Source organism: Scomber japonicus, chromosome 15 (genome assembly GCF_027409825.1).
Source record: "Scomber japonicus isolate fScoJap1 chromosome 15, fScoJap1.pri, whole genome shotgun sequence".
In the NCBI taxonomy this organism is placed as follows: Eukaryota; Metazoa; Chordata; class Actinopteri; order Scombriformes; family Scombridae; genus Scomber; species Scomber japonicus.
Genome location: NC_070592.1, coordinates 28,694,814 through 28,705,655, shown reverse-complemented (window position 1 = coordinate 28,705,655; position 10,842 = coordinate 28,694,814). Strand labels below are relative to the sequence as shown.

At 40.0% G+C, this 10,842-nt stretch overlaps 1 protein-coding gene across 1 annotated transcript; it reads right to left on the bottom strand.

Moving 5' to 3' along the window:
- Positions 1-3,325: 3,325 nt before the first annotated feature.
- arl4ab (ADP-ribosylation factor-like 4ab) lies at positions 3,326-7,409 on the bottom strand. Its single transcript, XM_053333777.1, has 2 exons — positions 7,329-7,409; positions 3,326-6,175 (listed from the first exon to the last, which is right to left on the bottom strand). The coding sequence occupies exon 2, from the start codon at positions 6,095-6,097 to the stop codon at positions 5,495-5,497; it is 603 nt and encodes a 200-aa protein (XP_053189752.1). The 5' UTR covers positions 6,098-6,175; positions 7,329-7,409; the 3' UTR covers positions 3,326-5,494.
- Positions 7,410-10,842: the final 3,433 nt, after the last annotated feature.

The window sequence follows — 10,842 nt, the reverse complement described above, 5'->3', positions numbered from 1 at the left end:
AAAAAAAGTCAAATTAATTTGCAGGCTGGATCAAGCAATCACATGACATTCTCTCATGAGTCAAAGTGAATTTGGGACCCCTGCTTTAGATCAAAGTCACATCAGCTGAAAGCAAAGTAAATCTGACATGGGAATATTTTTTCACATGAGAAAAAAACCCCCGGAGTAAACTCACTTTTATTTCAAACTATTGATAGATATGTTCTATTCCTTCATTCTGTCCAGCAGTCTCCCACACTAATCCACTGGTAATTAGAGTCCAGGATCAAAGCGAGGAGTCCCGGCCAGGACTCTGTGCTGTTCCAGGAAGTCAGGCGGGTTGATATGGATGTTTGGGAACAAGTGACCCCTGAAGCCCCTCTGTCACTGTGCTAAAGCGTTGTGTTGGTTATCCTCCAGCCAAAGGCCATGGGAAGAGGGAGAGGCTTAACCTGGCATGGCACCCAGCCTTGCGTGAGCTTTGTGTAATGGAAAATGTACAGGGGCAGTGGGCAGGCAGCCATACTGCTGCAGATGCAGAGAGGGCAACTGTGTTCACAGTCAGTCCCTAATGAGGATTTATACTTTTACACGCACCACTGTACTGTTTATGATACATGCAGAAAGCCTGGTCTATGTGAATACACTGATGAAATGTTTTCTTCCACTGCTCCAACAATTCCAACAGTTGTAAGCTTATTAAACATTTGAATAAATAACTCCACATTTTAAATTCCTTTTGAGGTGGTTGGACTCAGTTGAGCATGCTGTGAAGCCAGGCTGTCTACATATTTCATAATCTCTGAAACAATTACAATATGTGCCAGTTTCACCTCCATTATCTTTGGCTGGATGACCAGGAGGTATGGTAGTGTGTGTGTGTGTGTGTGTGTGTGTGTGTGTGTGTGTGTGTGTGTGTGTGTGTGCGTGCCACATGATTCAGCCTGGAAAACCCAGCAGAAACCCAAACACAGAGTGAAGAAATGATTCCATAACAGTTCCTTGGCCCCCGCCCCTCCACATTCTCCTCCCTCCATGTGTTTGTGCCTGGTATTGTTCTCCAAGCGGACCCAGTCTGAGCCAGAACTGCCCCCCCCCCTACACACACACACAGACACACACCGCCCCCCAACCTCCCACTCCTCTCATGGCCACCAAGACTAACAGTCCACACCACAACACAAATGCACGAGAGAGTTACTGAGAACCTATTTCGAACTGACACCGACCTCCATTTAAAATTACAGTAATGTCATATGGGCAAAATGCACATAAATTAAAATATTTTAAAATATTATACTTTTATATAGATGCTACATTGAGTGTCCATTGAGTGTGTTCTGGGTCAAATGATCTCTGTATCTATTGACATGTGTTTATGTTAAATGAATAGTTCATAGTTTGAATCATTCTTTTTATGATGTAGCAGTGAAGACTGATGGCTCTAATGATTATACAATAAACCCCACAGTTCATTTTCACTTTACATTAAATACATTTCCATCATTATTGCTATGTTATATTTTCATGTCTTAGGTCAAATAGGACATGATATTGTGTGATAGGAGCTAAAACATACACTCTCTCTGCTCTCTGAAACATGAATCAAGGTTTAATCACATTTATTGATCAGTCAGATCCACTATTGATGCTTTCTAAACACATCTGTTGTTTAAAATTGGGTATAGACACTTTTTATGAGGAGATTCTTAGACCGGATCAAAATTGACCAAGAACATACAGTAAGGGTGTAGAATATGAACAGTATGTTAGGGTTAAGCATGTGTTAGTTATCTATGAATCATGTGGATCACCTTAAACAAATTGAGGTGAAGTGGAACCAAAACCTCTTTCAGAATAGTTCTTAACCTTCTCTGTTTCAGTTCAATCAGGAGAGACTTGAGTTGTTGAATTGATGTATTTGTTATAGTGTGTATAGAGAAGAACATCTGGAGTAAAGGAAGACTGCTAATGCACTGACATTTCAGCACTGACACTGAAATGACAGCTGACAGCAGCAGAGGAAAGAACAGCTTTAACGTTTGACAGCAATCAGATGATTTGCTCACAGAGCTCATGGCAAAATATGATTGGTTGAACTGAATGCTCTCAGTCAGCTGATTGATGAGCGAAATAATCTTCCTGAATAAACTTTCACTGTAAGTTATGGGTTTTTTATACTTCTGTTTTAAGCAACCTTTAAATGGGACATATCATTTTTTTCCTCAGCTTATATCCATTAAACATTGTCAAAGTTCCAAAACTTGAGTTTAACTGGGCTTCAACCTGCTCTGATTGCTTCCTTTCCAACAACTGTTTCTACCTTTATGAGAGCTGATATCAACTTATTGCTGAACTAAGGGGCTGCATAAAGTGTTAGTACACAATAAGAAGGACTTTTTAACTATATGCCAAGATGTTCCAGGAGGGACCCGGAATATAAATATACACCTGGAAATGTACATAATGTGTTCTTTAGTGAACACCAGTCCAAGACCATGGCTGGCTAAACACTGCCAGCTTGTAGGGTGTTTTGGGGGCCAGTCAAGGGGCCCGTGGTCGCCTGTACATGGACAATAGCAGAACATTACAGGCTGAGTGTAAATGTCTTTCTGTCTCTTCACAGCTGTAATGGTCCATGTTACATAAACAGGTCTTATCTACATGTTTTTGAGCTTTCAGAATTTATGACCATGTTGATGTCTGAACACCTCCATCTATGCAGATATCCAGTGCTTGGTATGTAATAATAGTGGGTAACGTTGTTATATTTTGGACTACTTTTAGTATCATTTGGGCATTTTCTCTGATTTAAATGATGTACAAAGCAAAACTGACTGTGGCCCTTGAGTCAAGCTTTTTTTTTCCTAAGGTCAGGAATGTATCAACTTTTGGGAAAACTGGAGTCTGGAGTCCATTTACTAGTTTTTCTGAGCTTTCAGTTGCACTTCATGGTCTTATTCAGCAAATTCTACACAAGCTGATCATGTGAATAATGTAATGTGTCCCCTGGCTTAACAGCTCTTTAACTATCTTTCGTTTGAATATTTATAATGATGCAACATGCTCATGTTTAGTGTACTGAGATTAAACTGGTGCACAGTGTAGAATAACATGACTCCACACAACAGCCCCAGTAAAAGCTGCTGTTATCTGAATGTTTATACACTTTAGCAGGAAGTGCCTTGTTTTCCTGAGAAAGCTGCCATGACTCACCCTTTTATCACCTCGTGTTGTGCTCAGTGTGTCAGTCACACATTGAACCAACAACCTGCACCTGATGGACTGTGCTCTGAACTGATCAACAGCTACACCAACAACAAACACACACAACACACACTTTTTTTTTTAAAACTTATCTTTTGTTGCTTTATTCCAACAGACACATAAATACCAACACCCTGCTAAACAGAGTGGAAGAGTGAAACCTGGCAACAGTATCCAACTTATGCTGAATATATAAAACGCTTCTTTTGAAGCAATATTTCACTTCTTCCCATTCCAGAATCATACAGAATTCTGTCAGAGTCCATTTGAAGGTCAGGAAAAGGACCATTAAAGTGCATTGAGACGGCGGCTCTGCTGAACACGTGAAGCTGGTCCTGACACCAGCCTGTCTCTGAGGACGGAGTAATACTCCTGTCAATCATCAGGATTACACAAGAAACGTCTACAGGGAGTTTTGTTAGTGATGATGTCACAGCGCCCCCGATAATTCTCACCTTTACAAAAACTACAGCTACAAATGGAGCTCTGTTATTGGACCATTATCAAAATCATAATTAGCTGATAACTTTTCAGGTGTCTGTATTTTCTCCCCAGTTACCTCAGTTTGATTAGTTAGGTCTTTAAGAATCCAACCACAGCTAGGTAGCTATACACTGAGCCTTTCATCACAGTTAATAATGCATTGCATAGACTACACAAGCCAAAACCATGGACTAACTAAAACTACAACTCAAGAAGAATTGTATGGTTGACAAATAACATTTAGCTAAATTAGCTTGGCGCTAGGGCTGCCGCAGTTTTAACTATTTAATTACTGCACAAATTAGCGAGGCCATAAGCTGACAATAGTAACTAATCTAGTAAGGTAACAAATGTCAGGAACAGTGTAGGAATATTGGTAATGCTGAGGAATGTTAGCTTGCTCACAGGGCTAGCAAACTAAGGCTAACTCACTTAGCTAACTTTACAACTACTAAGTGTAACATGGAAAAAAAAATTCAGTCCAATGCTACATTTGTTGATTAGAAAGAAGGATAAATATATGACAATCATTTTTGGGTATTGACAAACATGTCTGTAACTGTCAAGTATTGAATATCACATTTTTTAGCATGTTAGCATATTCTATAAACTTCTTTTGGTACATTAAAAAAGCTTTTTTAGAAAGTTTAGATTTCTAAAAACATTTTAAAAGTATCTTTTTGGTATCTGTGCTAAAATTAAGATATTTTATAACAAACCTTTGCCCTGCTAGCAAGATAATGTTCCTTGACAAATTTTAGCTTGCTAGTTAGCTTGCTAGGTAACAATCAGACTTTTAGACTACTTTTTAGACTACTTCTACAAGACAAAACTTTAAAATGAAGTTGTTACTGAATGATTAATTGTTGTATCATCTCTATATAGAAGTTATGGTGTAGTGGAGGTAATCCATTAGTAACTTTGATGAAGGTCCCAGTAGTCCTCAGTACAGAGGGACTATCAGCCACCACCAGCTCACACCAAAACCTGATATTCAGCACTTATGTTCCAGATAAATTAACATTTTGTGCTATCAGTGTGACTGCTCTGAACGTTTTTGGCTCTTAACATCCTCTTCATTTGGCAGTTCCTTTCTATCACCAACACTGTGGCCATTCTGAATAGTGTTTTCGGGTCATTGTGCATCCTGTACTTAGTCAATTATTATCCTCATGTAAACTTCTGGGCCAAACCCACCTTTTGTGCAACATGGTAAAAAAAACACTATCTGTCATTGTACTGACATTTACAACTTTGATTGGTTGGCTCTAATATGTGTGGCCCTGTGTTTCATCTCAACACAAGCTTTGGTAGAATAAAAATATAAAGACTGATTGTTTATGAACAGACTGGCAGCACATATTTTGAACAAATCACATAAAAGAGACACTGTCCGTCTTTTACATTTAGAGTTCAGTGTAAACTTCATAGCTTGCTGCTGTGTAGCATAATACTGTACTTCCTTTGGGAGAACTTTAGCGTCCCTTGTTGTTGACAGGATACAGGATTGTTAGCATCCAAAAATCCACAGGGGTAAAAGTCAATCCCACCATCCTCTGCAGGAGCTGAACACTTGTCTGACCTGAACAAACAGTTCCCACTGGTAGGATCAAACTTAGCCAGTCAGACTTCAAAGGGGACGCCCAATGACTGGATAGGGATCGCTGTGTCTCTTTCATAGCAACACAATGGAGCAGCAGATTGTAGCAGCTCACATGAGTTCTTGTGTAGCTTTAGATCCACCTCACATTGTATAGTTTCCACATCATCTCTTCCTCTTCTGCTGTCGGAGCACCTTCCTCCTCTTAAGGATCATGGCGTGAAGCTTCTCCAGACCCTCCTGCAGGCCCTCACCGATGATAGCGCATGCCGGCTGGAGGTGCCAGGGGGTGGCGGCGCTGAGCTCACCCAGAGCCAGCATGTTTTCCATCTCAGCCAAGCTAAGTGAGTTTCTTAGGTCCTGTTTATTGGCCACCACCAGCACCGGCACACCCTGGTTCTCTGCCAGTCGTGTGATCTTGTGCAGCTCCGTCTTGGCCTCCTCGATGCGCTCGGCGTCCACCGAGTCGACCACAAAGACAATGCCATCTGCGCATCGGGTGTAAGAGCGCCACAGAGGCCGCAGCTTCTCCTGACCACCTACATCCCAGAAGTGGAAGGACGCAGTTCTCCGGTTGCCTCCGAGCGACACTTTGATCTTCTCTGTGTTGAAACCCTTTGTCGGGACAGTGTTCACAAACTCATTGAAACGCAGCCGGTACAGTACAGTGGTCTTTCCTGCACAGTCCAGTCCTAGAATGACAATGTGGAGAGCCTGGAAAGATGGAAGGCAAGGGAAGAGAGCGTGGTCTGATAATCCATTCCCCATCTTGGTATATGAAGCAGGAGAAGTCGTCACTAAATATTCACCACGCTGCTTTTATTCCCCGGGGACTGCAGCAGGAGCCTAGGGGGTCAAGACAGTATGCATAATGAGTCAAAGCACACAAACACCCAGCAATCCATTGATTTACAAAAGACCAAACACCCAACAAGTGAATACACCCCCCCCCCCCCCCTCCCTTTGGGCTACACATCCTCACATTATGCGGGCAGAGAGAGACGAATGAGAAATAACACAGCAGGGTGGATAGCAGCACATTTGCACATGGAGCGCTACAGCATCCTACAGAGATTTAATACGCTAATTTCTATTCAGTGTGTGACTCAGTAAACAACAGGATGAAGGCTTTTTCAGTTTGACTGAAATCCCAGATTCTAATGATTAACCAGTCCTCACTGACAGGGACAGACCAGAGGAGAGGTGTTCAAACAGCACAGACTGACTGACATAGAGATACAGCTTAAAAAAAAAAAAGAAAAAAAAAGGTGTTGCTCAGCAACATAGCATGACTTCTATCTTATGCTGAAACACACAGGCGAATTTCCTATTTAAAATGAACATATTGTTAGAGTAATGCTTCTCAGCCAACACACACACACCACAGACTGTAATGTAACATCTGTAACAAATCTGTAGGATGTGTTGATAAATTCGGCATACATATAGTGCGCCATGCAGCATCATATCTGAATAAAAATGGGACTTTATGGCTGATTTACAGGACCGCTCCCTCCCTGCACACTTCATTTAGTAGATGGAGAATCTCGACATGTTAACAGGTGAATTGGTGCAAAAAAGTAGATGTTTAATTGAAATTCAGTGCTGCTCAGTGTATCATATCTCACCCGAATATATGAATTGATCCTAGAGATTCAGAAAATGTTGAAATAATATTGCATAGGACAGGTAAAGCTAGCTTTACACCTGAAGCGTATCGAAGCCACGTCAGTTAGAGATATTTTACATGGAGTCTGGTTGTAGTTTTCTCTCCCTCCTCTGACAGAACCTGACATGCCAACAAGTGTTAAATAATAACTCAACTTAAACAGGCTTCGTTAGGTTAAAGAATTACAGTATTAACGTTATAATGATCCTATAATGTTAGTACACAGTAACTGAAAGGAAATTAATTGTACAGTGTCTATAAGGTCATATGTGATAATAACAGTTAGTAACATGAATAATATGAGTGATGGTGAGTAGAGAGGAAACTTACCTGTACAGTTATTCCACATCACACACTGCTGTAGTAGGCTGTGCTCTGATCCTGCCTTCACAGCTACTGTCACACACTGACACACACAGCTCTGATCATTCCCTCTTTCTCTCTGCGGCGCCAAGCCACAGGAAACATTACCACTTCCGCTTCTGACTGTCAAAATAAACCTCATTCTGCAATTTTCTCCTTGTCTTTTCTTCGCTTACAGTGGCTGCACATTTCATATCGGGTTATAATAATCAATCAAATAGTCTAAGACACACTAAACAAAAATACAAACGAAATGAAGAAATAATTGAACACTTTTTCTCAACACATTATCAACTAGATGTTTCATTAAACTCAAACTTCATTACATTCTCTGGGATTTCTCTCGAAATTATACATCATCTTTTTAACAATTCATTAAACCATTTTGATACAAAATGGTGATTCCTGTCTGGACGGCACAGGCAGTTTTGATAACTTTGGTCTAAGGGCCCTGCAAAATGAACAAACAAAGGCTCCTGTAGTCAGGTTTTCAACAATGTTTTTCCAAAAGGAAATAAAATTGTTGTATTTCTGAAACACCAATCGACTTGGCATAAAATACTCCACCTTTCAATGTTTTGAATGCTTTCAAATGTAATTAAGACTTTCATTTTGATGGGATAATTATCCATCTTCCGGTATCATTGTGGCTAACATTATTTAGCTTGACGCAGCTCAATCTCGTCAGCATGCAACGCCTGCCCGCGGTCTCGCGCACACGTGGAAGCGCACAAGCACGCGCTCACGCACGTCACCTGTTTCTGTCAGTCAAGCAGAGGAAACCTCCTCAGCTGAGAGCCACACTCCTTCTGAAAAGTGTCTGTTTTAATAAGCTTATCTCTCTGCTACAGAACACCTGCAGTCTGCTCTCATTTCCTTTCAGTCTAAATAGATTACACAACATTGTACTTAGTTTAAAGAAATATATCCACTCAGTTTACTCTCACCATCCTTCTCAGTTGAATTACAGTACTTGCAGGTTGCTGGCACTGGAAAGCAATTCTGTATGTGAAATGTTTAATGGATTGATAGATTGAATGTATTGAGATTGTGAAATAATGTAATGACATGAGGTTAGATATACACCTGAACAGTTGTTTATATTTCATACAGATTTCTCCTCTGAAACATGACATATCAAGGCATCACTCAGCTCAGAGGAAAACAAATTCATAAGCCTGCGTTGTATTCATGGCATCATGCTTACTTGCTTTTGTTCTGAGAGTCAGATGAGAAGATGGATATCAGTCTTGTGTGTGTGTGTGTGTGTGTGTGTGTGTGTGTGTGTTCAGTACAAAGCTGGAGTCAGGACGTGGTTGCAAAAATACAGAAAACCTCTAAGGCTCATTGGCTGATTCATTGTATCGTATTTGTTGACTGTAATCACACTGACTTGAAATCAAAAACAAAACCATTTGTAGTTTTAGAGTTATGTGCTGGAAGTATGATTTTGCTATTTATTGGTGAACAGCACATGTTACAGCTTCCTTGAAAGACTTTCAGTACCGCCTGAACAGAAACCAAAATCAAAACCCACCAACTTTATCTGGAAAACATCTGGACAGAGCCACTAAACATAAGTGCTAAGCAGATGGAAACACTTGTGTAACTATATGTAACTACTCCAAAATATAAACAAGCTTTTTTACATTTCTGTTTATTGAACCAAAAAGATGCAGGATGATAATCAGTGAGATTTAGAGGTATTGGTAGGTGTATGTTTGCACTTTGGATAGCTTCCAGTCTTTATGCTAAACTAGACTAAACACATCCTAACTCCAGTTTTGTAGTCAACACACACACACACACACACACACAAACACACACACGTGAACATGAATCATTTCCTAAAGCGTTGAACTATTCCTTTAATGTCTCAACACTTCTTTTGGTCAGACTGTTTTGGTGCAGTTAGAGAACAAACATGTATTCACAGTCTTCACACTTGCTTTGTACTCACTAATGATGGAGATGGATTTAGTCTGGCACTCAATTGTTTCAGTTCAGTGACAAAGAGACTCAATGGCTCCATTAATACAACACACTGCTCCCCAGACACTGCTTTAATGACCGGCTGCAGAACAGCCATTCTACAAACACACATTACATGTCACAATATGACCAGAAATATATGAACATTTTAGTATGTTCAAAATATTCCCATTCTTAACATTCTTGCTTTTTTCTTTAGTTTAATTTATTTTCATATATGATTAAAACACAATCAGTCTTACAGAGAAATCAGGTCAGGTTTATAATAATTTAGACTGGTTTAAGTTTGACTACTCATGATGGAATGATTCATAGAGACTAGAGACTATAGCAGAATCATTTTCACATGTTGGTGGCGCCCTCTTGTGGCAATTATAGGTAACTGCTCCAAACGTGTAATTTAATATAGAGAAATGTTGCTTTCTTACATCAGTAAATGTCAATGTGCTGAGCATGACAAGCTTGTTTATTGCTTCTACATTCTGTGCAATCTCTCTGAACCTGCTCTACCCTGAAGCTCTGTGTGTACACTGTTAAACATACTCTTATGTAATCTATACATACTGTAAATAAAACAGTGGTTATTTGACCTGACTATCTAATGACTGAAATATGATTCTGACATGATATGACCTTATTTTTCAAGTTTATGAATTTAAATATTTTGTATCTGGTATAAAGGCTGCTTCAAATCCTTTTCATTCAACTGTGTTCCACTTCACAGGTAATGTCTGTGTGTGACATTGTTCATTTCAGTCCACTAGTTTAGTTCATTTGTTAAAAAATTGCTCTACACATTTTTAAACATGTAATAATACTCAGCTTGTATAATTATAGTAATTATAGTTAATTATAGTAATAATATGGAAGAATTATCCTATCTTTATTCAAGAGCGTAGATTTTCAGTTTGAGAGCATGATTTTATTCCTTTTCAGTGACACAGCTCCTTCTCATGCTCACATTTATTCTTCTCATGCTCACATTTTGTGTTAGATGTCTGTTGCTTTCTTTCAAAATGTGTGTTTGAACTCAAAAATCACATGCTTGTGCTCACGTCTATTCTTCTTGGACACAAACATTTCACTCGCATTTAACCCTCCTGTTGTCCTCAGGTCAAGGACGGACAGAAGGAAGGACAGGAGGAAGGAAGGAAAGGAGTAAGGAAGGAATTTAGGAGAGAAGGAAGGGAGGAATGAAAGGAGGAAGGAAGGAAGGAAGGAGGGAGGAAGGGAGGGAGGAAGGAAGGAAGCAAGGAGTAAGGAAGGAGGGAGGGGAGGAAGGAATTTAGGAGAGAAGGAAGGGAGGAATGAAAGGAGGGAGGGAGGAAGGAAGGAAGCAAGGAGTAAGGAAGGAGGGAGGGAAGGAAGGAAAGGAGGAAGGATGGAAGGAGGAGGGAGCAAAGAAAGAGGGGAAGAGGGGAGGAAGGAAGGAAAAATTAAAGAAAGAAGGAACAGTCAAAAGAGATGGGGTCAATTTGACCCGGAAGGA

Coding starts and splice junctions, on each gene's coding strand:
- arl4ab (XM_053333777.1), bottom strand. CDS start 6,097: ATGGGGAATGGATTATCAGACCACGCTCTCTTCCCTTGCCTTCCATCT.